Here is a 21,817-nt window from a genome sequence, read left to right as displayed (position 1 = left end):
CCGGTGTCCGCGCTGCTCCCGGCGGCTCCTCCGTCTCTTCTGCCTCTTACAGATATCCGGGTTGAAGGTTCTGGGCGGAAAGGGAAACCAGGTCCCCATAGCAACCGAGTCCTCCCCCCGCCGTGCGCTGTCCCTGTTCGCTCCGCCTATTTGGGCGGGACTTGGTGACAGCTCTGACGTCATCCGCTCTCCCTTCTGGGACTTGTAGTCTTTTCTGAAAGGCTACTACCAAAATAAAAAAAAATAACAACACTGTCCCCGCGGGCGGCCGCTCCTAGACTGCGGTCACCACTGATGTGAGGGAGAGTCAGGGTGCAGAACCAATATACGCGACTCACGTTTCCGGCCGGACGCTTTTTTTTTAGTAGCGCACTTCCGGTGAGTGGCGCTGCCACGGGCTGACTTCCGGTTGAATGATTTCTGATCGGTAAGGCGGGAGTGGGAGGAGGATACAGCGAGGCCCCGGCCCCTGGGGGGAACTACAAGTCCCAGCATTCCCGGGCAGCACGGCTATGGCTGCTGGGACTTGTAGCTCCATAACATTATGGACGTTCTGACACTTTTTCATCCCCTGTTTCCGCCTCGCTGGTGTCAGGACCGCTGCTTGCTGTCAGTGAATGAGACCTCCCAGGCCGACACTGCTCACATCTGACCGTGGGCTGCAATGTGTCAGTGCAGGGACATCACGTGGCATTAACCCTTCCCTGTCTGAGACTCTTCATCTTTTTATATATTAGTGGTGAAAAATATTCAAGGATTAAAAATAATAAATGAGATCAGATCCTCCCCGCGCACGATCCATGGCATCTGCATCCTGGGGCGCACGATCCATGGCATCTGCATCCTGGGGCGCACGATCCATGGCATCTGCATCCTGGGGCGCACGATCCATGGCATCTGCATCCTGGGGCGCACGATCCATGGCATCTGCATCCTGGGGCGCACGATCCATGGCATCTGCATCCTGGGGCGCACGATCCATGGCATCTGCATCCTGGGGCGCACGATCCACGGCATCTGCATCCTGGGGCGCACGATCCACGGCATCTGCATCCTGGGGCGCACGATCCACGGCGTCTGCATCCTGGGGCGCACGATCCATGGCATCTGCATCCTGGGGCGCACGATCCATGGCATCTGCATCCTGGGGCGCACGATCCATGGCATCTGCATCCTGGGGCGCACGATCCATGGCATCTGCATCCTGGGGCGCACGATCCATGGCATCTGCATCCTGGGGCGCACGATCCATGGCATCTGCATCCTGGGGCGCACGATCCACGGCATCTGCATCCTGGGGCGCACGATCCACGGCATCTGCATCCTGGGGCGCACGATCCACGGCGTCTGCATCCTGGGGCGCACGATCCACGGCGTCTGCATCCTGGGGCGCACGATCCACGGCGTCTGCATCCTGGGGCGCACGATCCACGGCGTCTGCATCCTGGGGCGCACGATCCACGGCGTCTGCATCCTGGGGCGCACGATCCACGGCGTCTGCATCCTGGGGCGCACGATCCACGGCGTCTGCATCCTGGGGCGCACGATCCACGGCGTCTGCATCCTGGGGCGCACGATCCACAGAATCTGCATCCTGGGGCGCACGATCCATGGCGCCGGCATCCTGGGGCGCACGATCCACGGCGCCGGCATCCTGGGGCGTACGATCCACGGCGCCTGCATCCTGGGGCGTACGATCCACGGCGCCTGCATCCTGGGGCGTACGATCCACGGCATCTGCATCCTGGGGCGCACGATCCACGGCATCTGCATCCTGGGGCGTACGATCCACGGCATCTGCATCCTGGGGCGTACGATCCACGGCGCCTGCATCCTGGGGCGTACGATCCACGGCGCCTGCATCCTGGGGCGTACGATCCACGGCGCCTGCATCCTGGGGCGTACGATCCACGGCGCCTGCATCCTGGGGCGTACGATCCACGGCGCCGGCATCCTGGGGCGTACGATCCACGGTGTCGACACAGGAATACACCCAACCCCAGAAGACATGCAGCATGGGAAAACGCCCAACCCCGGACAACACGTGGCACAGGAATACACGTGACCCCAGAAGACACATGGCATAGGAATACATGTGACCCCAGAAGACACATGGCACAGGAATACACGTGACCCCAGAAGATACGTGGCATAGGAATACACCCGACCCCAGAAGACACGTGGCATAGGAATACATGTGAGCCCAGAAGACACATGGCACAGGAATACACGTGACCCCAGAAGACACATGGCATAGGAATACACCCGACCCCAGAAGACACGTAGCATAGGAGTACACGTGACCCCAGAAGACACATGGCATAGGAATACACGTGACCCCAGAAGACACATGGCACAGGAATACACGTGACCCCAGAAGACACATGGCACAGGAATACACGTGACCCCAGAAGACACATGGCATAGGAATACACCCGACCTCAGAAGACACGTGGCACAGGAATACACGTGACCCCAGAAGACACGTGGCACAGGAATACACCCGACCCCAGAAGCCACATGGCATAGGAATACACGTGACCCCAGAAGACACGTGGCATAGGAATACACGTGACCCCAGAAGACACGCGGCATAGGAATACACGTGACCCCAGAAGACACATGGCATAGGAGTACACGTGGCATAGGAATACACGTGACCCCAGAAGACACGCAGCATAGGAATACACCTGACCCCAGAAGACACGTGGCATAGGAATACACCTGACCCCAGAAGAAACATGGCATAGGAATACACGTGACCCCAGAAGACACATGGCATAGGAATACACGTGACCCCAGAAGACATGTGGCACAAGAATACACGTGACCCCAGAAGACATGTGGCACAGGAATACACGTGACCCCAGAAGACACGTGGCATAGGAGTACACGTGACCCCAGAAGACATGTGGCACAGGAATACACGTGACCCCAGAAGACACATGGCATAGGAGTACACGTGACCCCAGAAGACATATGGCATACAAATACACGTGACCCCAGAAGACACGCGGCATAGGAATACACGTGACCCCAGAAGACACATGGCACAGGAATACACGTGACCCCAGAAGACACATGGCACAGGAATACACGTGACCCCAGAAGACATGTGGCACAGGAATACACGTGACCCCAGAAGATACGCGGCATAGGAATACACGTGACCCCAGAAGACACATGGCACAGGAATACACGTGACCCCAGAAGACACGTGGCATAGGAGTACACGTGACCCCAGAAGACACATGGCACAGGAATACACGTGACCCCAGAAGACACGCGGCATAGGAGTACACGTGACCCCAAAAGACACATGGCACAGGAATACACCCGACCCCAGAAGACACATGGCATAGGAATACACGTGACCCCAGAAGACACATGGCATAGGAATACACCCGACCCCAGAAGACACATGGCATAGGAATACACCCGACCCCAGAAGACACATGGCACAGGAGTACACGTGACCCCAGAAGACACGCAGCATGGAAAAACACCCGACCCTAGAAGACACATGGCACAGGAATACACGTGACCCCAGAAGACACATGGCACAGGAATACACGTGACCCCAGAAGACACGTGGCACAGGAATACACCCGACCCCAGAAGACACGCGGCATAGGAATACACCCGACCCCAGAAGACACGCGGCATAGGAATATACCCGACCCCAGAAGACACGCGGCATAGGAATACACCCGACCCCAGAAGACACGCGGCATAGGAATATACCCGACCCCAGAAGACACGCGGCATAGGAATACACCCGACCCCAGAAGACACGCGGCATAGGAATACACCCGACCCCAGAAGACACGCGGCATAGGAATATACCCGACCCCAGAAGACACATGGCACAGGAATACACCCGACCCCAGAAGATACGCGGCAAGGGAAAACACCCGACCCCAGAAGACACGCGGCATGGGAAAACACCCGCTCATCCATGCACTGCACCCCCAATGGAAAGATACAAAGTTACAGCTCCCAGAGAATGGAGACACACAGAATGGAGACACACAGAATGGCGTCACCAGCTCATTTTTACCGCACAGTGGACACCGTAAAACCAAACCCCAAGTTATGGGGGGAATTGTGTTGTGTAATAAAGTTATGGCTCCTGGTAGAATGGAAGGAAAAAGCAAAAGTGTAACCTGTCTGTGGCAGGAAGGGGTTAATTGTTGAGTTCTCCTTTGGAAGCGGTTCCTGGACAGGGCGATCGTTGCCCCCCGCTCTCGTCTTTTGGCCGCTCGCAGATTCCCCTTCACATCTTTGCAGTTTGCTCAGTTGTTTTCAGACCTCCCATAGAGGTGAATGGAGCCATCTCCAGCCAGGGCTGCAGTTATCGGACCCCATCGATCACACATGAGATGGGAGAACCTCTGTAGGTCTAGAGAGTTCGCTGACAGTGGATCTCATAGACTATGTAATTGTAGCGAACCCTCAGCAGTGAGACTCCTCCGGTCAGGTCACGCATTGCTGACTTCAAGGGATTGTCCACAATGGATATTTATCCCATTTGATAGTATCGATGCATTACCTTGCACTCGCCGCCACCTGTATGAATGAAGCCGTCCGCCTGGCTTCGGTAACGTGGGCTGGGGCGCAGCTGCGTGCGATCTGTACACGATTCCTCCTAACCCGTGTTCTCTGTCCTCTCTCTGCAGATTGATGAATTCTCCCGTCTCCTCGCCCCCCGCGGACTGCACCCAGGATGCCGTGTGGAAGGCCCTGCTCCAGCTCCCCTGCGGCCTGGCCCTGGGTCCCTCTCTTTCGCGGGAGGGGCTCGGTTTGTGGTGCGTTGGCGCATCGTTACCCGGTGGAGCGCTCATTCCTTCCTGCGGTCCAGACTCGGAAGCAGCTGAGGTGGGTGATCTGTGGCAGCGGTGGTCGCTATCCATCACTCTGTACTATGAGCAATTCACCCACTCTTTATGTCCCCATAGGAGGGTCCCGCGCCGTCGTTATCACCGGGGGGAGGCTGGTGGCTCAGGTACGGATCGCTTATTATCTTCTGTGTCTAATCCCCTGCCGAGTGCAGGAACCGGATGTGTTTTCTGTAAGGGAACCCCAGGAACGTTTTGTAAGGGGTGGACTGTGGTTAAAAAATGGAAGCAGTGATGTTCCCCACCGCTGATCCCTCCCGCACCTGTGCAGACCTTCCCCACCGCTGATCCCTCCCGCACCTGTGCAGACCTTCCCCACCGCTGATCCCTCCCGCACCTGTGCAGACCTTCCCCACCGCTGATCCCTCCCGCACCTGTGCAGACCTACCCCACCGCTGATCCCTCCCGCACCTGTGCAGACCTTCCCCACCGCTGATCCCTCCCGCACCTGTGCAGACCTTCCCCACCGCTGATCCCTCCCGCACCTGTGCAGACCTTCCCCACCGCTGATCCCTCCCGCACCTGTGCAGACCTTCCCCACCGCTGATCCCTCCCGCACCTGTGCAGACCTTCCCCACCGCTGATCCCTCCCGCACCTGTGCAGACCTTCCCCACCGCTGATCCCTCCCGCACCTGTGCAGACCTTCCCCACCGCTGATCCCTCCCGCACCTGTGCAGACCTTCCCCACCGCTGACCCCTCTCGCACCTGTGCAGACCTTCCCCATCACTGATCCCTCTCGCACCTGTGCAGACCTTCCCCACCGCTGATCCCTCCCGCACCTGTGCAGACCTTCCCCACCGCTGATCCCTCCCGCACCCGTGCAGACCTTCCCCACCGCTGATCCCTCTCGCACCTGTGCAGACCTTCCCCACCGCTGATCCCTCCCGAACCTGTGCAGACCCTCAATGGGTCCCTGCTGATCCCTGCTTTCTAGACACAAGAAATGAGGCGAGCCTCTGCTGCGGCCGGTGATTGCTGCCAGGATCTCTTGTGTTTCCAGACAAGACCATAAAGCAGAGACCAGCGGTGACCTGATAAGTGGCACAAGATCGCAGGGTGTGCGTTGCTTCTTTTTTTTGTCAGTGCTAGGTGACCCCATTAAATCTCCGTGCATGTTCCCCATCTCCCCCCGCCAGCCCTTGCACCAAGCACTGTACGGTGTCAGTTTTTTCCTTTAAGGGAGACTGATGCAATAGGAGTAACTGCTCCATTCTACACAGTCATTATATGAGAGTAGAGAGACAAGTAAAGACACAAGTCGCAGATTATATTGTCTGTATTTGCCTTAAAGGCGTTGTCTCATATCAGATATATATGGGATATCCACAGTATATGCGACAGATATATGCCATGCGTCACCTCCTCTGCTTCCTCCCCTCTATACAGGCTATGCCCTGCGTCACCTCCTCTGCTTCCTCCCCTCTATACAGGCTATGCCCTGCACCACCTCCTCTGCTTCCTCCCCTCTATACAGGCGATGCCCTGCGCCACCTCCTCTGCTTCCTCTCCTCTATACAGGCTATGCCCTGCGTCACCTCCTCTGCTTCCTCCCCTCTATACAGGCTATGCCCTGCACCACCTCCTCTGCTTCCTCCCCTCTATACAGGCTATGCCCTGCGCCACCTCCTCTGCTTCCTCTCCTCTATACAGGCTATGCCCTGCGCCACCTCCTCTGCTTCCTCCCCTCTATACAGGCTATGCCCTGCGCCACCTCCTCTGCTTCCTCTCCTCTATACAGGCTATGCCCTGCGTCACCTCCTCTGCTTCCTCCCCTCTATACAGGCTATGCCCTGCTCCACCTCCTCTGCTTCCTCCCCTCTATACAAGCTATGCCCTGTGCCACCTCCTCTGCTTCCTCCCCTCTATACAGGCTATGCCATGTGTCACCTCCTCTGCTTCCTCCCCTCTATACAGGCTATGCCCTGCGTCACCTCCTCTGATTCCTCTCCTCTATACAGGCTATGCCCTGCGCCACCTCCTCTGCTTCCTCCCCTCTATACAGGCTATGCCCTGTGCCACCTCCTCTGCTTCCTCTCCTCTACACAGGCTATGCCCTGCGTCACCTCCTCTGCTTCCTCCCCTCTATACAGGCTATGCCCTGCCCCACCTCCTCTGCTTCCTCCCCTCTATACAGGCTATGCCCTGCTCCACCTCCTCTGCTTCCTCCCCTCTATACAGGCTATGCCATGCGTCACCTCCTCTGCTTCCTCCCCTCTATACAGGCTATGCCCTGCGTCACCTCCTCTGATTCCTCCCCTCTATACAGGCTATGCCCTGCGCCACCTCCTGCTTCCTCTCCTCTATACAGGCTATGCCCTGCGTCACCTCCTCTGCTTCCTCCCCTCTATACAGGCTATGCCCTGCGTCACCTCCTCTGCTTCCTCCCCTCTATACAGGCTATGCCCTGCGTCACCTCCTCTGATTCATCCCCTCTATACAGGCTATGCCCTGCGCCACCTCCTGCTTCCTCTCCTCTATACAGGCTATGCCCTGCGTCACCTCCTCTGCTTCCTCCCCTCTATACAGGCTATGCCCGGCGCCACCTCCTGCTTCCTCCCCTCTATACAGGCTATGCCCTGCGTCACCTCCTCTGATTCCTCCCCTCTATACAGGCTATGCCCTGCGCCACCTCCTGCTTCCTCTCCTCTATACAGGCTATGCCCTGCGCCACCTCCTCTGCTTCCTCCCCTCTATACAGGCTATGCCCTGCGTCACCTCCTCTGCTTCCTCCCCTCTATACAGGCTATGCCCTGCTCCACCTCCTCTGCTTCCTCCCCTCTATACAGGCTATGCCCTGCGCCACCTCCTCTGCTTCCTCCCCTCTATACAGGCTATGCCCTGCGCCACCTCCTCTGCTTCTTCCCTTTATACAGGCTATGCCCTGCGCCACCTCCTCTGCTTCCTCCCCTCTATACAGGCTATGCCCTGCGCCACCTCCTCTGCTTCCTCCCCTCTATACAGGCTATGCCCTGCGCCACCTCCTCTGCTTCCTCCCCTCTATACAGGCTATGCCCTGCACCACCTCCTGCTTCCTCCCCTCTATACAGGCTATGCCCTGCTCCACCTCCTCTGCTTCCTCTCCTCTATACAAGCTATGCCCTGTGCCACCTCCTCTGCTTCCTTCCCTCTATACAGGCTATGCCCTGCGCCACCTCCTCTGCTTCCTCCCCTCTATACAGGCTATGCCCTGCGTCACCTCCTCTGCTTCCTCTCCTCTATACAGGCTATGCTCTGCTCCACCTCCTCTGCTTCCTCTCCTCTATACAGGCTATGCCCTGCGTCACCTCCTCTGCTTCCTCTCCTCTATACAGGCTATGCCCTGCTCCACCTCCTCTGCTTCCTCCCCTCTATACAGGCTATGCCCTGCGCCACCTCCTCTGCTTTCTCTCCTCTATACAGGCTATGCCCTGCTCCACCTCCTCTGCTTCCTCCCCTCTATACAGGCTATTCCCTGCGCTACCTCCTCTGCTTCCTCTCCTGTATACAGGCTATTCCCTGCGCCACCTCCTCTGCTTTCTGTCCTCTATACAGGCTATGCCCTGCGTCATCTCCTCTGCTTTGTCCTCTATACAGGCTATGCCCTGCGTCACCTCCTCTGCTTTCTCCCCTCTATACAGGCTATGCCCTGCGTCACCTCCTCTGCTTTCTCCCCTCTATACAGGCTATGCCCTGCGCCACCTCCTCTGCTTTCTCCCCTCTATACAGGCTATGCCCTGCGTCACCTCCTCTGCTTTCTCCCCTCTATACAGGCGATGCCCTGCTCCACCTCCTCTGCTTCCTCTCCTCTATACAGGCTATGCCCTGCGTCACCTCCTGCTTCCTATCCTCTATACAGGCGATGCCCTGCTCCACCTCCTCTGCTTCCTCTCCTCTATACAGGCTATGCCCTGCGTCACCTCCTCTGCTTCCTTCCCTCTATACAGGCTATGCCCTGCATCACCTCCTCTGCTTCCTCCCCTCTATACAGGCTATGCCCTGCGTCACCTCCTCTGCTTCCTTCCCTCTATACAGGCTATGCCCTGCGTCACCTCCTCTGCTTTCTCCCCTCTATACAGGCTATGCCCTGCGTCACCTCCTGCTTCCTCCCCTCTATACAGGCTATGCCCTGCGTCACCTCCTCTGCTTCCTATCCTCTATACAGGCGATGCCCTGCTCCACCTCCTCTGCTTCCTCCCCTCTATACAGGCTATGCCCTGCGTCACCTCCTCTGCTTCCTCTCCTCTATACAGGCTATGCCCTGCTCCACCTCCTCTGCTTCCTCCCCTCTATACAGGCTATGCTCTGCGTCACCTCCTCTGCTTCCTCCCCTCTATACAGGCTATGCTCCTGCGTCACCTCCTCTGCTTCCTCTCCTCTATACAGGCTATGCCCTGCGTCACCTCCTCTGCTTCCTCTCCTCTATACAGGCTATGCCCTGCGTCACCTCCTCTGCTTCCTCTCCTCTATACAGGCTATGCCCTGCGCCACCTCCTCTGCTTCCTCTCCTCTATACAAGCTATGCCCTGCGCTACCTCCTCTGCTTCCTCCCCTCTATACAGGCTATGCCCTGCGCAGACGCTGCGCAGACGCTGGGCTGATTCCGGGTCCTCCTCGCCTGTACTGACCTCCCACTTTTGCTGTTTTGCAGGTTTATAAGGAGAAATGCAAAGAAGCCCAATGTGACGTTCTGCAGCCTCGGAGGAGCCGTCCATCTCCAGGTCACCGCATCCATCCCGCCAGGCTCGGAGCTGCTCCTCCCCCTAGAAGAGGACGTGGTCTGCGATGAGGATAATGGGGGATCTCCGCACTCTCCAGGGTCCAGCAGCGACGCTTCTGTCAATGACTCGGAGCAGGTAGCAGCAGAGATGGATAATGAGGGAGCGACTGAAACATACAAGGAGGATTTGGCCTCTTCAGAATGTTCATCTCAGCGACCTGAGTGGTTGGTTGAGGCTCCTCATCCGAAATGCTGCCCCTCAGCGGGAGGGTCTGGACTGGAGACGACGGCGGTCACCGCAGAGCATGAAGAAGTCGTGACCCCGCTCACCCCAGACCCGGAGGGGGCTCAGCTGTCCATTACTCCGGAGGAGGCAGAGCGCACGCAGCCCACAGGTCGGTCTGATCTTATCACTCCATCACCATTTATATCGGCCGTGATTTGCCGCATTATCGCTCCAATTAAAGGCAGCCGCATCTTGCACCAAGTAGAATTAAGACCTGGAGACATAAAAAAAGTTGCTGCAATTCATGTGGATACCCCTTTAAGAGGCTGCTGAAAATACTGATCGCTTTACTGTATTACTGCAGCGTAATAAAATGCAGCAGATTTGCAGCCGTTATATTGCAAAACGTGAACTCTGCAGCCTGTGCATTACTGCGGATTCTCTGCTGCTCCTGCGAAACCTCAGACATATAGTCCAGATATCGGTCACGTATGAGGGGTGCATAACACACGAACAGTAAATGTGGACGGGGTTCAGTACATAGGAGCCGCACATGTAGATTTTGCTGTAGAGAGTCCATAGATCTCTATATACAGTGTGTCCACCCATATCCTGTATACACCGCACCTATATACAGTGTGTCCACCCATATCCTGTATACACCGCCCCTATATACAGTGTGTCCACCCATATCCTGTATACACCGCACCTATATACAGTGTGTCCACCCATATCCTGTATACACCGCCCCTATATACAGTGTGTCCACCCATATCCTGTATACACCGCACCTATATACAGTGTGTCCACCCATATCCTGTATACACCGCACCTATATACAGTGTGTCCACCCATATCCTGTATACACCGCACCTATATACAGTGTGTCCACCCATATCCTGTATACACCGCACCTATATACAGTGTGTGCACCCATATCCTGTATACACCGCACCTATATACATTGTGTCCACCCATATCCTGTATACACCGCACCTATATACAGCGTGTCCACCCATATCCTGTATACACCGCACCTATATACAATGTGTCCACCCATATCCTGTATACACCACACCTATATATACAGTGTGTCCACCCATATCCTGTATACACCGCACCTATATACAGTGTGTGCACCCATATCCTGTATACACCGCCCCTATATACAGTGTGTGCACCCATATCCTGTATACACCGCACCTATATACAGTGTGTGCACCCATATCCTGTATACACCGCACCTATATACAGCGTGTCCACCCATATCCTGTATACACCGCACCTATATACAGTGTGTCCACCCATATCCTGTATACACCGCCCCTATATACAGTGTGTCCACCCATATCCTGTATACACCGCACCTATATACAGTGTGTCCACCCATATCCTGTACATATCCCCTTCTGGCTATACACCCCCAGTGGGATCACTGGCTCACCAGTTTTCGGCTTTGTGCGAAGGAGGTCAGACATCCACGCATAGCTCCACTGTTTAGTCAGCAGTAGCTGCTGGCTATATCGGATGGAAGAAAAGAGGGCCCAGATAGGGCCCCCAGCATGCTCCCTTCTCACCCCACCGGTGGTTTGTAAGGTTGAGGTACCTATTGCGGGTACGGCGGCTGGAGCCCACATGCTGTTTTCCTTCCCCATCCCCCTGAGGGGCTCTGAGGAAGTGGGATCTTACCGGCCCCAAAGCCCTGAGGCCGGGCTCCATCCACAGACCCATTGAACCTGCTGGATGTGGAGCGGGGTGCCGTTCAGGGACATGGCCCTGCACCATTCAGGTACTCTGTGTCCCCGTACACACAGGCACAGCACACTCCAGACTTGCTGGGTGTGCTAGTGCGCCGGGGACAGTAAAGGGTTACAGTCACTGCAGCCTAGCTGAGTGACTTTATTTATTGGGAACTACCGCGCCGGACGCTCCGTGAGCGGCGGCGCGGCTGGGACTTGTAGTGCGCCGGGGACTTAGCGCCGACCGCGCTTTTACGGCGGCGGCGCTCATAAATCCAGTCCCCGGCCTAACTCAGCTTCGTTCCCGCCCCCACCCTGTCAATCAGGGTAGGGGAGAGACGCTGTACACTCAGCAGCGCCGAGGGCTGGAGCCTTATTTACATGCTCCAGCCCTCTCACTAGACACTGTGGGACGCCAGGTTTCCCGCTCTGACTCGGGGCACGCCCACGGCCCGCCCCTACTCACACGAGCTGGGGAAGGACGCCGGCAGCCATTCCTGCAGCCCGAGCTGGGAGAACGGACTCTGGGCAACCAACAGGAATGGGGCGACCTCACACCCGCTTATAGGCGGGCGGTAAGCGGCACCTGGGGTGCTGACACTAAATACCGCAGTTTTGTCTATTTGTATTTAAGTACACTGCATAGGTCGCTATTTCGGGCTATATGCCCTCTTAGATGGCGACACATCAGCAGCAGGAAAGCATGGGTGCTACGGCACAGGCTTTCTATGCTGCTTGTATTGCACGTACTGAAGTGTTCATGTGTATTTATGCTGGTATGCTATACACTGCACTGTACGGTCACTAGTCTTGGCTATATTCGCCATAGAATGGCTAGACTACAGCAGCAGAAAAGCAAGGGTGCTGAGGCACAGGTTTTTTTTCTATGCTGCTTGTATTGCAGGGGTTGCAGTGTTCATTTGTACTTATGCTTGTATGCTATACATTGCACTGTATGGTCGCTATTCTGGGCTCTATTCCCCTAGATGGCTAGTCTACAGCAGCAGAAAAGCAGGCTTTCTATGCTGCTTGTATTGCATGTGCTGCAGTGCTCATTTGTACTTTATGCTTGTATGCTATACATTGCACTGTACGGTCGCCATTCTTGGCTCTATAAGTCGGCAGCAGCATATAAGCAACACAGGCTTTCGATGCTGTTTTTGCTGCATGTGATACTGTTCCACGGCACTGCTCCCCATTGGGTGCAATGCTCCCCTGTAGCACTTGGTCAGCCGGGGTCTCTACTTGACGTGGCCAAAAGAACCACCTCTCAACCCTGTCCAAGGACAGGGACGGAGTTGCAATGGGATAGAGACTTGCAGTCCGGACAGGCCATGGGCAATCTGGATCATTGCTCCCTGGCCACCCTCACTTGGATTAAAAATCGGTGCTCCGGGGGGGTCCCAGGAGGCTCTCTGTATGATGAGGCAGACGTAGCTCATCAGGACTTTGATCCTGACACCGCTCTCACTCCGGATACACCGGATGGTGACGCCATAAGGAATGATCCTATAGCGTCCATCAATGGAATGTTGGATCTTTTCTCCCTCAGCTCCCCCAGCGGAGGAGTCAGCTTCACAGCAGGAGAAGTCCCATTTCAAACTCAAACGTATATTGAGTATTGTTCTGGCCACGCTGACTTCAGAGAAGCAGTCCAGAAACACCACGCTTACCAGATAAGCGTTTTCTCCAAACGTATTAAGGATACACGTTATCACTTTCCTCCTGACGTGGTCAGGCGTTGGACCCAGGGTCCAAAGGTGGATTCTCCAATCTCCAGGCTTGCGGCTAGAGCCACAGTTGCAGTGGAGATGGGACTTCACTTACAGAGGCCATTGACAGACAGATGGACTCTGGTTGAAATCTGTCTGTGAGGCTATCGGCGTGTCGGTTGCTCCGGCATTCACAGCCGTATGGGCACCCTAAGCTTCAGCTGTTCTTGTGCAGCTGGTCTTGAGCACAAGTACATCTGTGCCGCAGGGGCGTCCGTAACCTCGCAATGTCTGTATTGCGACTTACCCTATTAATGCTGTCCTGGAAGGACAGCCGAGGTTTCGGTCCTTCCCAGGCTCGGGCAGGTCCCAATTGTCCTCGTCCAAAAGGGCTGAAAAGCCTCAGAGGGGCTCAGCTGCCGACCGGGCTCAATCACGCCCAAGGAAGGCAGCCGGAGGAACCGCTACCAAGGCGGTCTCCTCATGACTCTCAGCTCTCTCATCTTTCCGCATCCGCGGTTGATGGCAGACTCGCTCGCCTTTGGCGACATTTAGCTGCCACAGGTCACAGACCGGTGGGTGAGGGACAGTGTGCCCACGTGCACAGGACAGAGTTCTGTTCTCGTCCTCCGACTCGATTCTTCAGAACGTCCCCACATCCCCACCGAGCAGATGCTCTTCTGCAGGCAGAAGGAGTGGTAATCCCGGTTCCTCTTCAGGAACAAGACACGGTTTTCCTCCAATCTGGTTGTGGTGCCAAACAAGGATGGCTCTTTCCGTTCCGTTCTGGACCTAAAACTGCTCAACAGCTTCAGTTCGTAGCTCTGCCATTCGGGCTGGCGACAGCCCCACGGGGGTTCGCCAAGGTCATGACGGCAGTGGTAGCAGTCTTGCACTCACAGGGACACTCTGTGATCCCTTACTTGGACGATATACTTGTCAAGGCACCCTCTCAACAGGCATGCCAACTCAGCCTGAATGTTGCGCTGGAGACTCTCCAGACATTCGGGTGGATCATCAACTTCTCAAAGTCAAACCTGTCACGACCCAATCACTAACGTATCTTGGCATGGAGTTTCATACCCTCTCAGCGGTAGTGAAGCTTCCGCTGGACAAGCAGCGGTCACTACAGACTGGGGTGCAGACTCTCCTTAAAGGTCAGTCGCACTTCTTAAGACGCCTCATGCACTTCCTCGGGAAGATAGTGGCGGCAATGGAGGCGGTTCCGTTTGCGCAGTTTCATCTGCGTTCACTTCAATGGGACATTCTCCGCCAATGAGACGGGAAGTCAACATCCCTGTACAGGAAAGTATCCCTTTCACAGACGGCAAGGACTCTCTGCAATGGTGGCTTCTTCCCACCTCATTATCACAGGGAAGATCCTTCCTACCACCGTCTTGGGCGGTGGTCACGACAGACGCGAGTCTGTCAGGGTGGGGAGCGTTTTTCTCCACCACAGGGCTCAGGGTCCGTGGACTCAGCAGGAGTCCACCCTTCAGATCAATGTTCTGGTAATCAGAGCAGTGTATCTTGCCCTACTAGCCTTCCAGCAGTGGCTGGAAAGAAAGCAGATCCGAATTCAATCGGACAAGTCCACAGCGGTGGCATACATCAATCACCAAGGGGGGACACGCAGTCGGCAAGCCTTCCAGGAAGTCCGGCGGATTCTGATGTGGGTGGATGCCACGGCCTCCACCATATCCGCAGTTCACATCCCCGGCGTAGAAAACTGGGAAGCAGACTTCCTCAGTCGCCAGGGCATGGACGCAGGGGAATGGTCCCTTCACCCGGACGTGTTTCAGGAAATCTGTCGCCGCTGGGGAAGGCCGGACGTCGACCTAATGGCGCCCCGGCACAACAACAAGGTCCCAACCTTCATGGCACGGTCTCGCGATCAAAGAGCGCTGGCGGCAGACGCCCTAGCGCAAGATTGGTCGCAGTTCCGGCTCCCTTATGTGTTTCCACCTCTGGCACCCTTGCCTAGAGTGCTATGCAAGATCAGATCCGATTGCAGCCGCGTCATACTCGTCGCCCCAGACTGGCCGAGGAGGGCGTGGTATCCGGATCTGTGGCAGCTCACGGTCGGCCAACCGTGGGCACTACCAGACCGACCAGACTTGCTGTCCCAAGGGCCGTTTTTTCCATCGGAATTCCGCGGCCCTGAATCTGACTGTGTGGCCATTGAGTCCTGGATCCTAGCGTCTTCAGGATTATTCCACGGGGTCGTTGCCACCATGAGACAGGCTAGGAAGCCCACGTCCGCTAAGATCTACCACAGAACGTGGAGGATATTCTTATCCTGGTGCTCTGCTCAGGGAGTGTCTCCCTGGCCATTTGCATTGCCTACCTTTCTTTCTTTCCTGCAATCTGGGTTAGAAAAAGGTTTGGCGCTCGGCTCCCTTAAAGGTCAGGTATCGGCGCTATTCGTCTTTTTTCAAGAGGCGTTTGGCACGCCTTCCTATGGTGCGCACGTTCCTGCAGGGGGTTTGCCATATCGTTCCCCCGTGCAAGCGGCCGTTAGATCCATGGGATCTGAACAGGGTACTGGTTGCCCTCCAGAAGCCGCCCTTCGAGCCTCTGAGGGAGGTTTCACTTTCTAGACTATCCCAGAACGTGGCTTTTCTGGTAGCGATCACATCTCTTCGGAGAGTGTCTGAGCTGGCAGCGCTGTCATCCAAAGCTCCTTTCCTGGTCTTCCACCAGGACAAGGTAGTGCTGCGCCCCATTCAGGAGTTTCTCCCGAAGGTGGTGTCACGAACCACCGGGGGGGTCACTCAGAAATCCCCCGCGCTGGCTACCAGTACGTCACAATCGGGGGGTAACAAGTGGGGGGTCACCCCTCCTTTATACCTCCCGACCGACAGACAGAGCACGTGACGCGCTCTCTAGCGCCCCTCTTATAGTCAGGCCAATTATGGAATTGCCCGACAGTAAGCAAGGAGGCCGCTATACTACTTATGCCGATTATTGAAGGGTCCCCGGTGAGAGTAGGGTATATATTCCCCCGACCTCCACGGGCGGAATATATATAACCTCCCCGAATCTCACTGGCCTCCCCACAATAATCCTTGGCACAACTCGCTGCCACCAACCGCTTCACGGTAACTATTAGCCGAACACACAGACGTGGGATTCAAGATCGAGATAACAGAACAGCCCAAGATTAATTATATAATTTAATCGCCTAAAGCACACTAGAAACTACAATATATACAATAGGAGATCTACAGAATATACATATGTCAGAGTACAGTTACAGATAAAGCATGGTTTACAAACAGGCATACACAGTTCCAGCAGTTACCTTGTGCGTCTGGCCACAGGGGGGCGCTGTAGACCAGGTTTCTAGGAACTCCCACAGACGTTTCCTGCACGTGACCCCCAGCGAAAGAACCCTGGAAAATGGCCGAAGTAGGGTTATCAACCTGGGCAAATCCAGGTCCCCTCCTACCTTAGTGACCTCAGAGGGAGCACTGCTCCACCCCTGGCTGGAGTTATGGACAATCCACAACATGGAATATGGGCCATAACTTTGCCTGGGAGCGTCGTAGGCGGACGCCAATGCTCTCATTGTGACAGTTATGAATTTAGCTACAGAATGAGAGGACTCATGACTCGTCTACTAGTTCCACATTGGCTGATATCACGCCTGGGGTATTTCCCAAGCTCCCGCTCCCATAAAAAGGGTGTGCCAGCATCGTCCGCATGCGGAGACACCATTTTTATGGTTGCCATATTTATCGGAAATATGGCTTGCGAGATATGAACCATTTTTTACTGGAGTCGTTCTGTCTGGATACTTCCAAGCTTGCTAATTAGATAGCAGCTCCTACCACAGGGTCACGGCAGGGAGTCCTCCTGTGTCCATTGTTCCCACATCATCTCATCTCCATATCACAGGAGATGGCCATGGAGGTGTAACACCTTCACAGATGCTGGACATTGAGAACAAGAAGGGAGGGGGGCACTGCCAGGGAGTGATGAGCGATTATGACTGGAAGTCATAATTCATCTTCATATCCCGGGATTTGCCTCACAGGTGGTATCCTCTTTTCATCTTAATCAGGATATCTCTTTGCCTTCGTTTTGTCCTCATGCAGTTCATCGGTATGAGAAGGATTTACATTTGTTAGATCTGGTGAGAGCACTCAGAATCTACATTTCCCGCACGGCGCCCTTGCGCCGTTCGGATGCACTCTTTGTCCTTGTCGCTGGTAAGCGCAAAGGGTCGCAGGCTTCTAAGGCCACCCTGGCTCGATGGATCAAAGAACCAATTCTTGAAGCCTACCGTTCTGCTGGGCTTCCGGTTCCATCAGGGCTGAAGGCCCATTCTACCAGAGCCGTGGGTGCATCCTGGGCATTACGACACCAGGCTACGGCTCAACAGGTGTGCCAGGCAGCTACCTGGTCAAGTCTGCACACTTTCACCAAACATTATCAGGTGCATACCTATGCTTCGGCGGACGCCAGCCTAGGTAGAAGAGTCCTGCAGGCGGCAGTTGCCTCCCCGTAGGGGAGGGCTGTCTTGCAGCTCTAACATGAGGTATTTCTTTACCCACCCAGGGACAGCTTTTGGACGTCCCAATCGTCTGGGTCTCCCAATAGAGCGCCGAAGAAGAAGGGAATTTTGTTACTTACCGTAAATTCCTTTTCTTCTAGCTCTTATTGGGAGACCCAGCACCCGCCCTGTTGTCCTTCGGGATTTTTGGTTTGTTTGCGGGTACACATGTTGTTCATGTTGAACGGTTTTCAGTTCTCCGATGTTACTCGGAGTGAATTTGTTTAAACCAGTTATTGGCTTTCCTCCTTCTTGCTTTAGCACTAAACTGGTGAGCCAGTGATCCCACTGGGGGTGTATAGCCAGAAGGGGAGGGGCCTTACACTTTTTAGTGTAATGCTTTGTGTGGCCTCCGGAGGCAGTGCTATACACCCAATCGTCTGGGTCTCCCAATAGGAGCTAGAAGAAAAGGAATTTACGGTAAGTAACAAAATTCCCTTCTTCTCACCTGTCCTCCTTTCCGTCGGCGGTGGCACGCAGGCACGTGCACCCGGTAATGATCACAGCCGCTGTCACAGCTGAACGTTCTGCCGGCACGCGCAGAGACAAGTTCTCAGTGCACTTGACTTAACTTGCGCGGCAACGGCAAAACAGTCAGCTGAAATAAAGCGCTGGCGGCTGCACCCCCTGAACCGGCTGCCATTTTTACCGGGTCCACGGGCCACGTGTTTGAGCCCTCTGGTCTAGATTCAACGCTCGCTAATGACCCAGGCATGTAAGGGGTTTAACAGCCACAATCGGAGCTGTGTTCAGTCTTGAGGGTATATACCGCGCCCGAGCTGTTCTCGTACAGGGCATTTATGGTTCTGATAGCTGTAGCGTTAGTGCCAAGCACCAGGAGTGTGCTGCAGATGTCACCAAGGGGTTAAGTAGTGTCGTCATACATGTGGCCTTCAGCGCGTGATGGCAGAGGACGTCTGTTAATGTGTTTTTGTTCTTTTTAGATTCTTCAGAAGACGTGAACTGTGTAAAGGAGATGATGTCGGACAAGTCCAGAGCAAAGTCCCCAAATGTCCCAGTACGTCCGGAGTCCGACGTCCCTGCCGCTGGGACCGGACCGGCTCACAAGAGCAGCGATGGGCCCTGGAGCGTAGAGCATAAGGGAACGGGTGACGAGACAGAGGCCCAAGGTGCAAAACTATCCGGTCACCACCATGAACGAAGCTCCAAGATGAAACGTCCCGAGGCTCCAGGAGAAAGCGATGAAGGCCAAGGTAAGGGGCCCCGACTGGAGGAACGCGCAGGTCCCCCAGAAAATGACAAGAAGGTGCCCCGACTGGAGGAACGCGCAGATCCCCCAGAAAATGACAAGAAGGGGCCCCGACTGGAGGAACACGCAGGTCCCCCAGAAAATGACAAGAAGGTGCCCCGACTGGAGGAACACGCAGGTCCCCCAGAAAATAACAAGAAGGTGCCCCGACTGGAGGAACGCGCAGGTCCCCCAGAAAATGACAAGAAGGTGCCCCGACTGGAGGAACGCGCAGGTCCCCCAGAAAATGACAAGAAGGGGCCCCGACTGGAGGAACACGCAGGTCCCCCAGAAAATAACAAGAAGGTGCCCCGACTGGAGGAACGCGCAGGTCCCCCAGAAAATGACAAGAAGGTGCCCCGACTGGAGGAACGCGCAGGTCCCCCAGAAAATGACAAGAAGGGGCCCCGACTGGTGGAACGCGCAGGTCCCCCAGAAAATAACAAGAAGCTGCCCCGACTGGAGGAACGCGCAGGTCCCCCAGAAAAAGACAAGAAGGGGCCCGAGACTAAGGAGACCAAACCGAAAGACCCCTCTGGACGCAAGTTCCAATGTAAAGATTGCAGCAAAAGCTTCTTCCAGTTGGGTCACCTGAAGAGACACAGCTTCATACACTCCGGCCTCAAGCCGTTCCTGTGCCCCGAGTGCGGGAAGGATTACTGCTCCGAGGAGAGCTTCAAGGCTCATTTACTAGGGCACCGAGGCCTGCGCCCCTTTAAGTGTCCTCAGTGTGATAAGGCCTATGGCACCCAGCGCGACCTAAAGGAGCACTCTGTACTGCACACGGGCCAGCGCCCTTATTGCTGCGAGGACTGCGGTAAGAGCTTTGCCCGTCGACCAACATTACGCATTCACCGCAAGAAATACTGCACGCCTCGCGCCACCGAGGCCAAGACCCTGCTGCAGTGTGGCGTCTGCGGTAAGCAGCTGGCCAACGTCTGCTCCCTGCGGAACCACATGCTCATACACACCGGGGAGAAGCCGTTCACCTGCTCCGAGTGCGGAGGAACTTTCCGCCACAGAGGAAGTCTGCGGATCCACCAGCGGCTGCACACGGGGGAGAAGCCGTACAAATGCCAGTACTGCGGAGACGCCTTCCCGCAGCAGCCGGAACTGAAACGTCATCTGATCACACACACGGGGGAGATGCATCTGTGCACCATCTGCGGCAAAGCATTAAAAGACCCTCATACCTTGCGTGTCCATGAGCGGCTGCACACAGGCGATCGCCCGTTCCTCTGCAAGTACTGCGGCAAATCCTACCCCCAAGCAACCAAGCTCCGGCGGCATCTTAAATCCCACCTAGAGGAGAAGCCGTACCGCTGCCATGTGTGCGGGATGGGCTACTCATTTCAGCAAAGTCTAAACCGCCATCTTCACAGCCACAGGGACGAAGGGCAGAAATCCGTGGTGGTGGATGCCCAAGAGGTGGCAATGGAGGACGCTGAGCCGGGGCACACGCTGGTGCTCGTGCACGTGGATGAGGGCTCGGAAAAGATCCTGGTTGCCGGCTGCACGGACGGCTCTGAGCTGGGGAAATCCCACAGTACATTACTCCCCCTCGTGTCAGAGACATTGGCCGTCCATTCAGGAGGGGACACTGAGGACGGCATCCTCCAAAAAGAGCACAGCCCCAGCGTATTACTGGTCTCCCAGACTCTGGAGTTCAGCACCGTAGCTGAGGTGGTGGTGGAAATAGGGGTGTAATTGTGACCCTCCAAACTGACGCTATAAAGTGCTTCATCTCTGATCTGCTGCTTTTATAATTATGAATAAATCATCTTCATTTTGTCAAGTACAATGGGGAGAGGGACAAATCGTGTGCAGGGACCTCATTAGCAATCCATCCCTGCGCAGAACACATCTCCTCCAGAATCCGGTGGTGGAGGCTTTACACCACTCTATTTGACGCTCAGCATTGTGCTTGGTGATGTATGGTTCGGCATTGTGCTTGGTGATGTACGGCTCGGCATTGTGCTTGGTGATGTATGGCTCGGCATTGTGCTTGCATTGTGCTTGGTGATGTACGGCTCGGCATTGTGCTTGGTGATGTACGGCTCGGCATTGTGCTTGGTGATGTATGGCTCGGCATTGTGCTTGGTGATGTACGGCTCGGCATTGTGCTTGGTGATGTATGGCTCGGCATTGTGCTTGGTGATGTACGGCTCGGCATTGTGCTTGGTGATGTATGGCTTGGCATTGTTCTTGGTGATGTATGGCTCGGCATTGTGCTTGGTGATGTAGGGCTCGGCATTGTGCTTGGTGATGTACGGCTCGGCATTGTGCTTGGTGATGTACGGCTCGGCATTGTGCTTGGTGATGTACGGCTCGGCATTGTGCTTGGTGATGTACGGCTCGGCATTGTGCTTGGTGATGTACGGCTCGGCATTGTGCTTGGTGATGTACGGCTCGGCATTGTGCTTGGTGATGTACGGCTCGGCATTGTGCTTGGTGATGTACGGCTCGGCATTGTGCTTGGTGATGTACGGCTCTGCATTGTGCTTGGTGATGTACGGCTCGGCATTGTGCTTGGTGATGTACGGCTCGGCATTGTGCTTGGTGATGTACGGCTCTGCATTGTGCTTGGTGATGTACGGCTCGGCATTGTGCTTGGTGATGTACGGCTCGGCATTGTTCTTGGTGATGTACGGCTCGGCATTGTTCTTGGTGATGTACGGCTTGGCATTGTTCTTGGTGATGTATGGCTCGGCATTGTGCTTGGTGATGTAGGGCTCGG

At 55.5% G+C, this 21,817-nt stretch overlaps 2 protein-coding genes across 4 annotated transcripts in view; one reads left to right on the top strand and one right to left on the bottom strand.

Moving 5' to 3' along the window:
• The window catches only part of ARHGAP1 (Rho GTPase activating protein 1), a 52,667-nt gene extending 52,385 nt beyond the window's left edge, over positions 1–282 (bottom strand). For both annotated transcript variants that reach the window (XR_012727230.1, XM_075325521.1), the window contains exon 1: positions 2–282. The gene's annotated coding sequence lies outside the window, so the exon portion shown is untranslated. The remainder of the gene's footprint in view (position 1) is intronic.
• ZNF408 (zinc finger protein 408) lies at positions 28–20,830 on the top strand. 2 transcript variants are annotated; one of them, XM_075325510.1, is made up of 5 exons: positions 28–378; positions 4,680–4,878; positions 4,959–5,005; positions 9,528–9,991; positions 18,776–20,830. In XM_075325510.1, exons 2-5 carry the CDS (start codon positions 4,684–4,686, stop codon positions 20,785–20,787), a joined length of 2,718 nt encoding a protein of 905 aa, XP_075181625.1. In that variant the 5' UTR covers positions 28–378; positions 4,680–4,683; the 3' UTR covers positions 20,788–20,830. The 2 variants fall into 2 exon arrangements, with proteins under 2 accessions (XP_075181625.1, XP_075181624.1); XM_075325509.1 differs by having other exon boundaries at positions 373–427.
• Positions 20,831–21,817: the final 987 nt, after the last annotated feature.

The sequence above is a fragment of the Anomaloglossus baeobatrachus genome, chromosome 10 (assembly GCF_048569485.1).
Source record: "Anomaloglossus baeobatrachus isolate aAnoBae1 chromosome 10, aAnoBae1.hap1, whole genome shotgun sequence".
Lineage (NCBI taxonomy): Eukaryota > Metazoa > Chordata > Amphibia > Anura > Aromobatidae > Anomaloglossus > Anomaloglossus baeobatrachus.
The sequence above is the reverse complement of the archived record's forward strand: the minus strand, read 5'-3'. Positions and strand labels throughout refer to the sequence as shown.